The sequence below is a fragment of the Zootoca vivipara genome, chromosome 5, assembly GCF_965207765.1.
Source record: "Zootoca vivipara chromosome 5, rZooViv2.hap1.1, whole genome shotgun sequence".
NCBI lineage: Eukaryota > Metazoa > Chordata > Lepidosauria > Squamata > Lacertidae > Zootoca > Zootoca vivipara.
This window is the reverse complement of record NC_142588.1, coordinates 52,447,356-52,461,805: the sequence shown is the minus strand read 5'-3', so window position 1 is coordinate 52,461,805 and position 14,450 is coordinate 52,447,356. Positions and strand designations below refer to the sequence as shown.

Here is a 14,450-nt window from a genome sequence, read left to right as displayed (position 1 = left end):
GGCTGCATACCAAGTAATATATAATAACTGGCCTATGGAATTCAATGTCATATGATGTTGTAATGGGTCACTGGTATAGATTCATTTTTAAAAGATTAAAATTCATGGAGAATATCAATGGCTAGAGCAATGGCTAGAATATCAATGGCTAGCTTAGTTAAAAACATGGTTTCCAGATGCAAGAATGAGCTGTGGTGAATCTTAGGCTTGCACACACACCACTTTCTCCTTCACTTCCACACCTGTAAGTAGGAGATAAAAACTTGCATTTTCAGATAAACTAACAGCAGTTCTCTATGATGCCCAGACTTGGAAAATTTGTTTTAAACTATGTTTATTGAAAGCAAGATTTGAAATCATAGTTCAATCTTGGTTTGTTCTCCTAATTAAACAATTCCCATGAGCCCCAGCCAGAATGATCAATGGTCAGGAGGATGGAACTTGTAGTCCAGCAACATCTGGAGGGCCATAGGATTAAACAAACCACAGTTCCCTGAATCTGGATGTCATGAGGAACTGTAGCATAACATAGAAACAAAAGAAGTTGCTGCTTACTGAATCAGGCCATTAGTCCATCTAGCTCAGTATTGTCTATATTGGCTGGCTACAGCTCTCCAGGATTTCATATAGGGTCTCTCCAAATTCTACCTGGATGTGTTGGGGACGGAACCTGGGATCTTCTGCAAAGAAAGCAGATGTTCCACCACTGTATTTCCCTCTCCCTCTCCTTGGCTGGAGTGTATTGCTTCTCATTACTGGTGTGGCCACCAGCACGTGTGAAACTTGGGGCAACTGTCAGAGATTAATAGCTGCAATGGCCAAAAATGGGATGATCAGTTGTAGTACACCCCTGAACCTCCCCCCACCACATCTCTTCATACGCTGAGGAAAGGCAACCATTTATGTCAAAAACAAATTGTCTTATGGCACCTTAAAGCCTAACATGTGCATTATGGCATAAACATTTGTGGACTAGGGTCCAATTTATCAAACACAGCCTTCATTTCACCGCATAAAGCAAAAGCATCTCCTCAGCGTCCGTGGAATAGCTTAGTGCCTCAGCAAGTATGTATCTGTAGCATTCCAGTAACTCCAGGAATAGCATGTAAGATTTCTTCTCCTGTTATCTGAATGGCATGTTAGACATCTAATAATAAAGCAGAGGTGGTAGACCAGAAACAGAAGAGGTAATTAAGCCCAACACTGTTTCAAATTATCAGGAGTTGAGGCAAATCCATGTCTGTCATCTACATAGCAACAAAGTCTGAAATTCCCATGAAGTGGTGTTTTATGAAGGCCCAAAAACAGAAGCAAAGTTACACTGATGTCAAAGCTCCACATTTCTGTGGCAATCTCTGACTAAGGTTTCGTGTTACCCAAGCCCAAAACAAAAATCACTGTGTGGTACTTAATGCAAGACATACATAACTAAATTTCATTTAACAGGGGTGTGTTTGTAAGCCAATATTTTTATTCCTTGGCACTAAGAAGCATCAATCACTTAGCTTTTAAACAAACAAATCTCTAAAGCATTCTAATCAGGACTTGCATTAAAAACATTTGTGATGCTGAGAAAATGACTTTTAACATGACTGTCAGATATGTCTCAAGTATGCACAAATTCTAGGGAAATCAAGCACTTCTGGTTTCAACAGAGCATGAAAATTTGGTGTAGTTCTTTACCTGGTTCTGTATTCCTGAAGTCTCCCAGAATACTATATAATGCCACTGTCTGAATCATTTTGGACATAACACATGACTTATGTAACAACAGCTTAAGGTTTTAAGTTATCAATGTCCCACAGACAGAGAATAAAAAAACTCAAACTTAGAGAGCCACTTTAACGAAAGTTGAGACTAAATGGCAGCAGCACCCCAAAACATTCAACACCTGGTATTACAAGTGTTTCCTAACTTCACCCCAACTTTTTGTTATTTTAGATGCAGGCAAAACTAGGCTGACTGGCAGAGCAGTCCTATGCAATTCTGCTCCTAGGTAAGTGTTATAGAACTGCTGTCTTACAGGTTCTCTAAGCTCAGCAAAAAAAAAAAAACTTGCCCAAGTCACCAGGAGATGTGTGCCTCTTCCCTCCTCCCGGCTTCTTCCAAAGATGATGATAAATTTTCTTGGTTTATGCATGTTTGTACAAGCCCTGTATTTAGGCACCATTGCTACTGTTTATAAAAAGGCGATATGAAAGAATATGGTCTACCCGATGTTGATACACACATTGTCTTGAACATGCTGTTTTCAGAGTGTGTACAAAACAGTAAATTGCAGGACTAACCTAAATTACCAAAGCCTACTCTCCACTTTGTAATGAGCACTGCCAAATTTACAAACCATCTGCATTGCATTATGCCAGTTCTTTGGGCTGATGAGGGCAAACAACATGTATGCTTTTTAACCATGCTTAAACCTTTCAAGGGAGGAGCACAGAAAAAAAGGCTAGAGTGCTTCCCTCTGGCGTGTCAGAGGGAAAACCCTGGCTCTTGGCATCACTACTGAGTAGCAGAAACAGGAGGCTGGGCTACCCTGCCACCAGAAATGCAGACTCATTTCCAGCACCTGTATCCCTACTGGGAAAGTAATGCATTCAGATGAACCAGGATGCATGGATATGGAAAGAGCTGTTGCTTGGTGATTTTAAATGAATACTGATTGGGTCAAACTGTGATTTACTTCAGATGAATAAATTCTGTAACTTGCATGTGAAGTTCCACAAGCACACAGCTAGGCAACCACCCATAATCAATGTTACATGGGGTAGTGTTCACTTTGGCTAGAGCCCCATTTCCAAAATGCCATATGTACAGCAAACATGTAAGAGGGAGTAGGACTGTACTGTACATTGATTATTGCCTTCATTTTATGTATCAATGGTCTTGGTGGTAGACAGTATAATTCGTGTTAAATTGCTGCTTTAGGGGGTGGTTTTTCATCATCTGGAATGGATTAATCCATTACTTTCAATAGGAAAATTCGCTTCAGTTTACGAACGCTTCAGTTTATGAACAGACTTCCGGAACCAATTGTGGCTGTAAACCAAGGTACCACTGTACCCACTAGTTCCACACCGGATGTTGTTGGACTCCAATGACGCCATCCCCACAGGGAGCCAAAAATCTAAAGAGAGATCCATATGTGTACATAACTGTGCATAGATGCTCCACACATTTTTTTATTAAGATTCCTAAGCACCTGCACTGTGTGACTGCTATATGCATAGGTGCCCAAGATCAGATCTTCATATATCCACAGAGAAGTTTGGAGTAGAGCCAATGAGGCATGGCAATGTCGGGGCTGGAACCAACAGCATTTCAGCAATTCCAAAAAACTCTGACTCTTCTTGATGTTCTGCAAATCTCAATATCATAAAACATGCAAATGAGGTTAAATAAGGGCTTCCAGTTCAGTTCAACCACTGTGGCCATCCTGCTCTTATCACCCATTTTTGTGATCACCACATTGCATTTTTGATAATTCTATTGGCTAGATTTTCTGTCAGCCACAAAAGAGTCAGAGGCACTAAAGAGAACGATATTGTTCTATCCTATAGGTTTCCCAACCTGAGGCTAACTAACATGTCCTTATCTCACCAAAGATAGCAGAACTATAATTAATCTCTAATCTCCACCACACTTCTCAGGGTACAAAAAGTATCACAATGGTGCCATTTTTCATCCCAACAACCCAGAAAGCTGCACTCAGCACTGTAAGCTGCTACCTTATACACACTAGACTTGGAAGTTGTGCTTGAGAGTAAACACACATCGGCTCAAGCTATGTGACTCACTTAAGGCTGTGTGATCTATTGTATGTGTGATCTCGGTCAATAATTGGGGTCCTATGCAGGTAAACCTATCCCATGTATCACACTAGTTATCGAGAGAGTCTATACCCCCAGACTGTGAAGAAGTATTATCAATTTTTAAGAACACTTCCCAAACTTAAAATGCAAGTGGTCACAGGGTATTGCATGTAAGAGTTGTCTCTCTCTTTAAACAGAGGCCCCATACCAGGGAAGGATTCAGTTGTTTTTACAGCACAGAGAAGGCTGGAGACTGGTTATTCCCAGCAAACTCTGACAGCTCTAGAGTTAAAACCCAGGAAAGCTGGAGGAGGTGACACTGTTGGAAAGTAAATATTTATGTAGTCAGGGCTTTCCTTCCTTTCCCCCCTTTTCTCTGCCCTGCCTCTTTCCCTTTCTTAAAATGTCACAGATCAGCTGTTTTGATAATTGGACAGGAAGCAAGAGTCCCCCTGATGGTTGGCAGCTTAACACCAGTTTGTTCTGCCTTGCACTCTGAGCATTCATCCTTTCTCGTGCTCACACCTATTATCCTCTTCAAGGGGAGGAGGGCTTAGCAGGTTATTAAGGGCGAAAATATGAAATGGCTCATCACACAATTTAGCATCACACAGTGCATACCCTGCTGGCTCCACCTCTGAACAGAACAGCACCAGCATTAATGCCGATTGAGATCATGCCTATGGAAGTGGCAGTGATATACTATACAGTGGTACCTCTACTTACGAATAACTCTACTTATGAATGTTTCTACTTACGAACAGAGCTCCATCCGCCATCTTGGATGCGGTTTAGATAGGATTTTTTTCTACTTACGAATTTTTAGATAGGGTTGCTTCGACTTACGAATTTTTTCTCCCAATGCATTCCTATGGGATTCAACTTACATTTTTTTCCGACTTATGAATGTGCGTTCGGAACGCATTAAATTCGTAAGTAGAGGTACCACTGTACACAGATCTCAGGAGATCCTGAATGGGTGAACAAGGCAGCCCACATTCTAGGACAGGGGGAGGGTGGTAGCTCAGCGATATCTGAACTGGGGAGGCAGGAAAAAGAAAGGTCTAACTTGAATTGCAAACTAAAGTTTGCAAAAGCTAGCATTTGGGATACATATGGCAGCAAAAATGCATTTTGCTCAGCACTAGGCTATGAGAGAGTTGGGGAAACTCTTTAAGAACCATTTTCAAGTTATTGTTGTTTTTGTTATTATGTTTCCACCCCTTCCTCAGTAATTCAGCTCTAGGCAGCATACACTGGGTTCCCCAGCCCTCTCCCATCCGGGCACTAACCAGATTCAGACTTGCTTAGCTTCAAAAAGGTACTTACACCAGATGCCGTTAAACCGGTCTCAGCCATTAGACTTTCTAGGCAACCTTGGGGCAGACACTATTTCTCATTTTAAGGTTTAGACTCTTAAGAAACTGCACAGGGGATGTGCCCTTTGATCCTTGGCAAAAGGGAGGAGTTACAAAGTAATATATAATTCAAGTTTCACTACTTGCCTTGCCAATTTGCAAGAGGCTGAGGATATATTTTAGCTCTGATCTCATTGTTATTAAAGATCCAAACACTGAAATTTGAATGACTGCATTTTGGAGTACAAAATGGCACACAGAAAGGACAAAATGCAAAACATTTACATACACATCTATTCACCTACAAATTTCCAAAGGCACAGCCCAGTCTTGATTACAGGCCTGGATTGGACTTATTTTTAAATAGTAGTTATAACAGAAGGGCATATTCACTGGACATGGGCACCTCTACATTAGGATCCTCTACAATTCATGCTGCATTTTCAAGAATATAATCTTGTAACTACGGTTAATGTGTATGCCAAAGGCAGAAGTGGGGAAACTTATCAGCTCTTATCAGCTTTATGGGCCAAACCACCAACAATTTAAGTTTGTCAACATTTTTTTTTCCTTTAAAAAACAGCTTTCGCACAGAAATCCATCAGAAAACCTGCTTCATCTCTCATAAACTGAAGTATTAATAAATCATCAGAATACCTAACCTCTATTAAAGATCCTAGCTTATTTCAGCATTATTTTTAGCCACTCAGCTCTGAAATCTGTGTGAATTATTCCAAATAAAATGTGCCCTGTGAATTCTAGGCCAACTTTCTATTTCCAATCCAATATAATTTTTCCACTTCATTTCCTACCGAAATGCTGTGTAATTATTTTTAGTGTATAGATGAACTTCCGGCATGTTATGTGTAGTGGGAAATATGCTTCTGTTTCTTCAGTTACGCAGCAATCCAAACTGTAGGAAGCCAGCGGAATTCATCATGGGGTACCCGATGGTGGTGTAACTTCCACCTTGTAAACACTATTAAGGAGCAGAGCTACTGCAAAATGAGCCAGTCCGAGTCTGGTAGAGGAAAAAGAATCCTTTAAAATAGACTTTGACTTACAACTATTTACTGGATTGCTAGATCATGTGACTGAGCTGAATAGAGTTTGGAATAGAGGTAAGTCTCTACTTGCCCTACTCCACTCCACTCCACCCCACCTCTCCTGAGATGCCACTTTTTCAGGACCTACCCCAACCTTTGGCTGAGCCAGGATGAAGGACTTCTGCAAGCATAATGAGCAAGGATGGGAGATTTCAGCCAGTTCAACCAGAGATCCCCCTTTTCCAAACTCTGCTTGTCACAATGGAACTTGGGTTTGGATTGATCCCTTAGGGCCATATTCAACTAAATCGCTGCACTATTGGGAGCTACCGCAACAAGCCCCTCTAGCACAAGAGGACTTTCTCCCCCCACCCTCCAACCCCAAATCCTGCCCCCCATTTGTTCTGGGGAAGGTTGGTAAGCAGAAATGCTTGTGCTGGCAGAATGATCATATTAGTACAGTGTTGAATCCCACCATTGGTATTTTTGCTATTATTTTAATTGCTGTTATGACATTTCACAAGTCTGTTTGATGTAGCCCAGTGTCAAGAGTGCCTTGAAATGAAAAAGAAATCATATTGCACTCCATGTTAATGCAATGTTTGATTGGAGAGAAAGAAGTGAAAGGAACAGTGGTAATCAGTCCTAGGCAAGCCAAGTCTAAAAATAAGTCCAAAAGGAACAAACTCCAAGGAAATAATTAGTAGATTTATAAAGGTTTTCAGGAATGCTAGCTGTTGGTGAACTGACATACAGTCCTTCTGTTTCATTAGAGTCCTGAGAGAAACATAATGTTTCTGGAAGACAACAAAAGACTTCAGCTAATCTATGTTTAAATATAGTTCTTGGGGAATGTCCATCCAATCTCTCCATTAGGTTTCACTGCCTAGGGCACATCTTTGCAATATTAACACCTTGGGGAGGCTTAACTCTTAAAAGGGGAGTAAAATTGCTTCTCCCTTGCTTATTCCACTCTCCAGGGCAGAACAAATCAAGCAGCTTAAATGTCTTCCAGTTCCACAAGGTCCAAACCTATCTCCTTCCACATTTAAGTAGCCTGGAGACTACACATGGCAATACAAACCATCAGTTTGTCATGTGACACATCAAACAATAATCTGGTCTTTGAAACATACAAGGCCCAAGATCTAAAAATACCTTTTGCAGAGAACTGTTCTACCTAGCCATTCTCTTAGTTTTGCATTCAGACATTTTGTCAACACTAAAGAATAGCCATTCACACCCACCCACCCACCCCACCCCACCAGCATACTAGGCATTCCCTTCATGCTTGGAGGAGCCAGGGAATCCCATTATAGTACTGTTACAGTACACAAGGCAAGAGATTGCATTTTCCTCAAGAGCTCTCTTAACATCACACAGAGTGCTACTTTATCTTACAACAAACACTTCTTAACTAAAATTAAACGAGAGGACATTTCTTTGAAGAGGATCATTTGAAAGCTGCACGTACAAAACATTTTCCAGCTCTGACATCTTCAGCCTTGACTTCTTACTTCACACAAACCATGAATCTTCTAAGATGGCAATTTTCAGATATCGGTTGCTACATCCACTCAGATAAAGCATTCCACATAATCCAAAATTACTACAAAACCTAATTAAAAACAGTAAATACAATACAAAACAACAAGTAAAATAAGATGACTTCAAAGTCTAGACTTTCCATTTAAGGCCAAAATCACTCTAGAGAAGAAACTGTTCCTGAGACAGCTTGTTCTTGCCTGCATTGTTCTATATCTCTATCCCGGTGGCAGGAGCTCAAAGAAATGGTGACCAGGGTGCGGTGGATCTCTTGATATGTCTAGTGATATTTGCACAAAGGATATATGGAATACCGTGTATTTAAGCAAGCTATGCTCAAGTTACAAGTTATAATTCTTTTGGGGGGCAGGGGGAAGATATATAGGGGAAAGTACTGTATTAATATCTGCAATTGCAAACCCAAGAAGTGTGCTGCAGCTGAATGTCATCATTCAGTTAAATTGATACCGGTATGTCATTTTTTCTTTATTTTAAAAGCATAATTGCTGTGCTACTGACAGCACAGTGTACCTCCAAGAACAGAATCCAAGACTATATGAAATTTAGTATCAATAGTAGAAAAATTCTCCTACACTCTCTGTCAATAAGTAAATGATACTAAAATCCTATATAGTCTTATTTGGGAATAAGTCCCAATGAACACAGCAGGACTTACTTTTGGGCAGGCATGTATAGAATTGCCCTCTGAGTAGGGGGGCCAGATGCCAAAAAAAAAATAGAACAGGGCTTCACTACCTTCAATAGCTGCATAGATGAAAGCATTTCAGCAGGGGCAACGCTGGACTGCAGGTTCAGTCTTCTAGCTTAGGGTGTGAACCACATAAGTAACGGGCTCTGCCCTACTCCTTTAAAAGTAGAGCAGGAGGGGAGTGTCAAGTGTTGGGTCAACATCCGTGCTAAAGCCTAGCCATGAATTCTAGCATTTGCTGGTGCCTGTTAAGCTTTGTAACCTGTATCCTGAGCTGATGCAAAGATCATGTAATAAAACTTTCAGGATTTCCCAAGCCAATACAGTTAGATTCTTTCGTCTGAGGGTGGGGACTAAGACACTCAGGATGCTTTGCCTCCTGCCTCCCAGAATCCCTTGGACCCTATCCTGAGTCCTGGCTTGTTCCCCAATTGTCCACCATCATTCCTCAAGAGCAAAGGTGGCAGTAGACTTAGTGGGAAACCCAGAGTGGCTCATCTGGACTCTAGGTGGCTTTCTTGCCAGTGGTCTACTTGGAAGGGGGAAGTAGATCCAGATGGAAGCAATGACCAGCAGTGGACCAGATAGAGCAGGCAGTGGCAGTGATTATACAAGCCTCTCAGCCTCCTCTGAATCATTTGCTGGGTTAACTTTTTGAGTTAATTAGTCTCCAGCCCTTCTTCGCTGTGTTTCTACTCTGGCTCCAGTCTCCAAGCCAGGTGCTGGGAAGTGAAAACTGAAAACTTAAAAAGTGCACATTGAACTTTTCAGCTACACTCCTATACTGTACTCACTTATCTGGGAGCAAGCCCCACTGAATGTAAAGGGATTTATGAGAACACTCCTTTAGAAGTAGAGCAGGAGGTTTGTGCTGTGAAACTCTTTCCATTGCCCATGGAAATGCAGAAATCATGTTAGATATCTGTTGTGTTAACCTGAAAACCAGTCCATTTTAGGAACTTTTGAAAGCTTCCTATCAGATGCCAAATCAGGGTTCTTTGCAGATTTTGGCAGTTATGACTCCTCGCAACTGGGCATTTTGCCTTTTTAAGGTACGGACAAGGGAGTGGAGAAAGGATAATTTGTATGTTGAGTTCTTCAAAACACACAGCAACAGATTTTCTCCCCAGTTCTATCTCTGCAGCTTAAGCGCACATGGAACACACAAACGCACAAACCTCAAACCACCACACTTCAGTGCTTCAGCACACAGAGAGAGCAAGGTCTCAATTCTAGATAATAACTCTAATAACTCTTCAGTTCAGCTATATGTCTGTTTGGTCCCTGAGCCGGTTACGTAGCTGCAGACCAGCCCACATTATTCACCTGAACAGCTCTCCCCACCCCCCTTGCTTTAAATAAATAAATAAATGATATATATCCACCTGAGATGCAATTCATTGGCAGAAGGTCTGTTTTTCTCACGAGGGAGACGCAAATGGAAGCAAAGCCCAGGCACAACTTAGGGGGAAATGCACATAGTGCTGATTCAGGCTATTACAAACTTGCTGAAAAGAAGGCAGTTCCCAGCGTCACTAAACATTCCCCGCCTATTGCTCTCACCAGATGGAAGAATCTGGGTGGAGCCCTAGACAAAAGCTGAGGCAAACACACAGGAGAAAAAATTATTCTGTGAGGGGAGGGATCAGAGGTGTTTCCTCGTTTCCATGGGAATGGGGAGCTTCCAAGATTACTATTCATCCACATACCAGAACCAGGAAAATGGGAAGGTAAAAAGAAAGCTAGAATGCAAGGCAGAGAAACTCATTCAACCTGTATCAGTCACAAGCCACTCCTTCATTTCTCTACCACAATTCTACCTTGTTACTCTCATTTGCTTCACTGTTACTCTCTCTACGCTTTCATTGCCCATTAGAGAAATCTCTTTGGAGCTGCTGTTCATGAAAAACTCCTTCCATATACCCCCGTCCTCTCTACATTCTCACCCATCTCACAGTGACATCACACAGCTTAAGCTGGACTTTTCTTTTCTCTTTAAAAAAATTAACCAAAGCTCTACCCCCCCTTCATGAATATTTTTCACTATTTGACATTTGAGACGGGTGTAGTGGAGAGCACATGGTTTAGATTGCCACTGGCCATGAAACCCATAGCCAGTGATGGCTGGTATCCACTGGGACCAGTAGAGTGGAAAGCAGGGAGACCTTTTGTAGTGGTTAAGAGCAGTGGACTCGTAATCTGGTGAACCACATGCAGCTGCTGGGTGACCTTCTTTGAAGTCTCTCAGCCCCACTCACCTCACAGAGTGTTTGTTGTGGGGGAGGAAGGGAAAGGAGAATGTTAGCTGCTTTGAGACTCCTTAGGGTAGTGATAAAGCGGGATAGCAAATCCAAACTCCTTCTCCTCTTCTTCTTCTTCTTCTTCTTCTTCTTCTTCTTCTTCTTCTTCTTCTTCTTCTTCTTCCCTACTGAATTCTTCAAGGACAACACTGAGGCTAAGGAGGAGGAAGCGGGGAGGCAGCGCCACCTTCTGCACTGGTTGGAAGTAAGATGGCAGGCAGATGGGGGCTGGCTGAGGACAGATTGAGGCTGGTGAGGTCGTGTCCCATTTGGCCTAACAGATCATCCTCCACTGCCCATTGCATGCCTTTGGGAGGATAAAATGGAATGGTAAGCCAGTGAATGCTGAAATTCAATGCAGCTGTTGTGATGGAAGCTTGTGGGCAGCTTTGCCCTTTCGGGGAAGGTAAAATATTCCATGGGACCATGGGCAGGGGGAAGGGGGGGCTGTTGCCCCCCAAAAGTAATTCAATAAAAATTCTTAACTAACTGAGATTCTGCCCCCCCCCAACATAAAGACTTCCCCCTAACATAAATCCTAGCTATGCCCATGCATAGGGCCTTTGGGATACAAAGAACTAGATGCTTCAGGACAGCTGAGGGAATTTCTAGTTAAGAAATCAGGGAGAGAAGAGGTGGGAAAGCTGTGAAAACAGTTTACACATTGCTTAGACACGAGAGGAGTTGTGTACTATTGGTGGAAGAGGGCTATGCAGAGGCAGAAGGTGGGACTAAGCTTTGCATATTTATTCTAAATCCACAGCCAGCTTTTTGCCTGTGGCTCTAGCATATTTACATAAATGAAACCTAGCATTTCACTTCAACCGTAAGCAGCAACTGCATGAATAATTGTGTGGTGTGATCTATCATGACTCAGCATTCTTCTGTTTTAAGGGCAACTCATGTTGACTAACCAGTTTTGGGGAAGGCTGGCTATTCTTTGTGAGACTGGCTGTCTACCTTTAGGCATACCGTGTTATTGTTTCTATTACTAATTTCAGCAGTGTTTTCAGCATCCAAAGCACATTATGATTCTTAACTCACCATCAGCCCAATCCCATGCAGTGCTAGGCATACCTAACTCCAGCCATTTCAGGTGCCGTAGGTGTATGTAACTCCACATAGGATCAAGTCTGTTGGGGCAGTTCCTTAACACCCTCCTCTTTTAGACTGAAGCAGGGAGTGAGCTTCTTGTCTCATGACCAAACACAGGAAGGCTCAATGATGAGCTTTTCTGTGGCCAACCTTCTCTCACACACTTTCCGTATTAACTACCACTAATAATTCAACATGTTGAATTTTTCGCCTCTCTTTAAAGCAGTTGTTCCCAAAGTTTGTGTGTTGGGGCACCTGCATCATTGGATGGGATTCAACATCACACTATGACAACTGTTCTGTCAGCACAAGCATTTCACCTTGTCAAACGGAACAATATCCCTTCTGCTGTTCCAGAGCTCTTCCAGAGCCTTTTTGGGGGGGGGGAGGACACAGGAGTGTGTGGAGAGAGGAGGAGATGAGAAGTTCTGTTGTGCAGGACTTGTTGCACTGGCCCTCGCCAAGAATTGTTAAGAGATCCCTTATTCCTCCCACTGAACTACAATTTCCAGAGTACCCTGGGAAGAGAGATTGATCATTAAACCACTCTATGAATCATCAGAGGGAAACCTCAAGCCTCAACAGTAAGTGGAGCCAAAGCCAATGTGAGACAGAGGCAGTGAATTCTAGTTTTGTCCCCATTCTCCTCCCTGCCAAGTACCAGAAGGACAACACTAAGCCTAAAGTGGAGGAAGACGACAGACTGGGCCTGTCAGTAGAAAGGTAGACAGCTGAAGGCTAGGACAGGAGCAGGCTGAGGATGGAGCCGCCTCCAGTAAGTAAAACATTTGGAGGCTAAGATTAAACATTTTTGTTTGCACATTTTAACACACCCACTTTGGTTTTAAGCATGTGCTTTGGTGGATAGGAAAAGGTGAACTGGCAGGAGTGTCTAGGTAAGAGGAAGTATTTTCTTTCGTTTTCAAGCACATACCAAGGCCTAGTTCTGATACTATTGTCATTGTTGCTGTTGTTGTAATTGCATTCATTATTATTACTAGTCTAAGGAAAACCAGGCCAACTTCTTACAGTGGAAGTGATGTGTATACCAACATTCTTATAGTGAGGGTAAACCAGCTTTTTGAAAAGAACAATGATGATTTTTAGATTATTACACCTCTTATTCATGCCGGTATGGGTGCTTGGAAAACATCCTATTTGTTGAAATGTAAACATTATATTGACATTTGATCTTTGTATTTATTGGACACCAAGTAAGGCATGTAATTATTATACCTTTCTACAGGGATGGAATAATGGCTTCACCTAATTTAAACCCAGAAAAAAACCTGTGCCCTTTTTGAAACACAGTTTCAAAAGAACTCATTAAATTGCATAGATGGGAAGAGCACTGCTTAAACTTTAAAGCATAAAGCTAATAGCCTAAAAAGAAATATTCAAATTAACCACTGACTAAGGAACCTGTGGAAGGACCACAGTAAGTAGAGCAGAACGAAATTAGTGTGGCTTTCACTTTGGAGTCTTATTCCAAATTAATATTGCTCCAGGCAGCCGAAGTTGAAAACAAACAAACACTGGAAGGTTTATTTGAATAAATATGGTGTTTGTGCTGCAGCCAGACTCCAGAGTCAATTATCACCAGCATCCTGAAAGGTTTTGTTAGAGTTGTCCTACCCTTTTTTTTGCAAGCATAACCACCACATGTATTCACCGTTATTTAAACACCCCTGTACACATGCCAGAATGACAGATGCAATTGCCAGTATGGTCTCTGAGAAGATATCACACCAGAACTTCTTTAATTGGAGCTGCCTTCTGATCCATTTCTGAGCACAATTCAAAGTAAAGTTGATTCCTTACAAAGCCCTAAATGGCTTGGGATGACCACCTCCAGCATGGAATCACCTGTTCCATGATGAACCTGCTCACACACTGCATTCAACATCTGAGGCCCTGCTTCATGTTCTACCACCTTCAGAGGTGTGCCTGGTAGGGACATGAGGGCATGTCTTCTCAGTGGTGGCATCTGGACAGTGGAACTACCTGTACATTCCAACAGGTTTGGTTGGTCTCTTCTCTCTGTAAGTTTAATTTGGGTGGCAAAGTAGGACTCTATTGCCTATTGATATCAGGAAAGCATCTTCACTGTATTATTTTCGGCACAGCTTAAAACGTTTTTGTTTAGGCAAACCAATCCAAAAACACAGAAGTATGAAAAATTAGTTTACTGTTTGTTAGTTTACTGCTGATTTTAATGGTTTCTTAAAACATTTTAAATTGTTTTTAACTGGTTTTATTCAGAATTTTAATATTTCTTGTAAACTGCTTAAAGGTTTTGTTACAACCAAGCAGCATATAGTTTTTGATAAATTAATTAATTAATCTAAAAATACATTTTTTATTTCACCATGCCATAATTCTGTTCTAACCTCCTGCTATAGAAATGCACATAAATAATAATAAAAAAGCCCCAGTGGTTTTATATTCCCCTTTTCTCTCATGCAGCTTTCTGAATGTTTTTATCTCATTGCTTATTTGTTTCATTCGATTTGTGAATTGCTCAATTTATGAAACATCTCAAAGCGATTAAAGACATCAGCAATCAAAACATATATAAAATGTCA

General features: G+C 41.6%; 1 protein-coding gene across 4 annotated transcripts in view; it reads right to left on the bottom strand.

The window, feature by feature from the left end:
• Positions 1–14,450, bottom strand: part of SH3PXD2A (SH3 and PX domains 2A) — a 267,552-nt gene that overhangs the window by 165,796 nt on the left and 87,306 nt on the right. Inside the window, exon 1 of one of the 4 annotated variants that reach the window (XM_088669621.1) lies at positions 9,856–10,020. The exons of 2 other annotated variants lie outside the window; for them this stretch is intronic. In XM_088669621.1, the coding sequence (XP_088525747.1) occupies positions 9,856–9,871 (16 nt within the window). In that variant the 5' untranslated portion in view covers positions 9,872–10,020. Of the gene's footprint in view, positions 1–9,855; positions 10,021–14,450 lie in introns of those variants that run through there. One more of the 4 variants, XM_060274715.2, reaches the window with a different exon arrangement.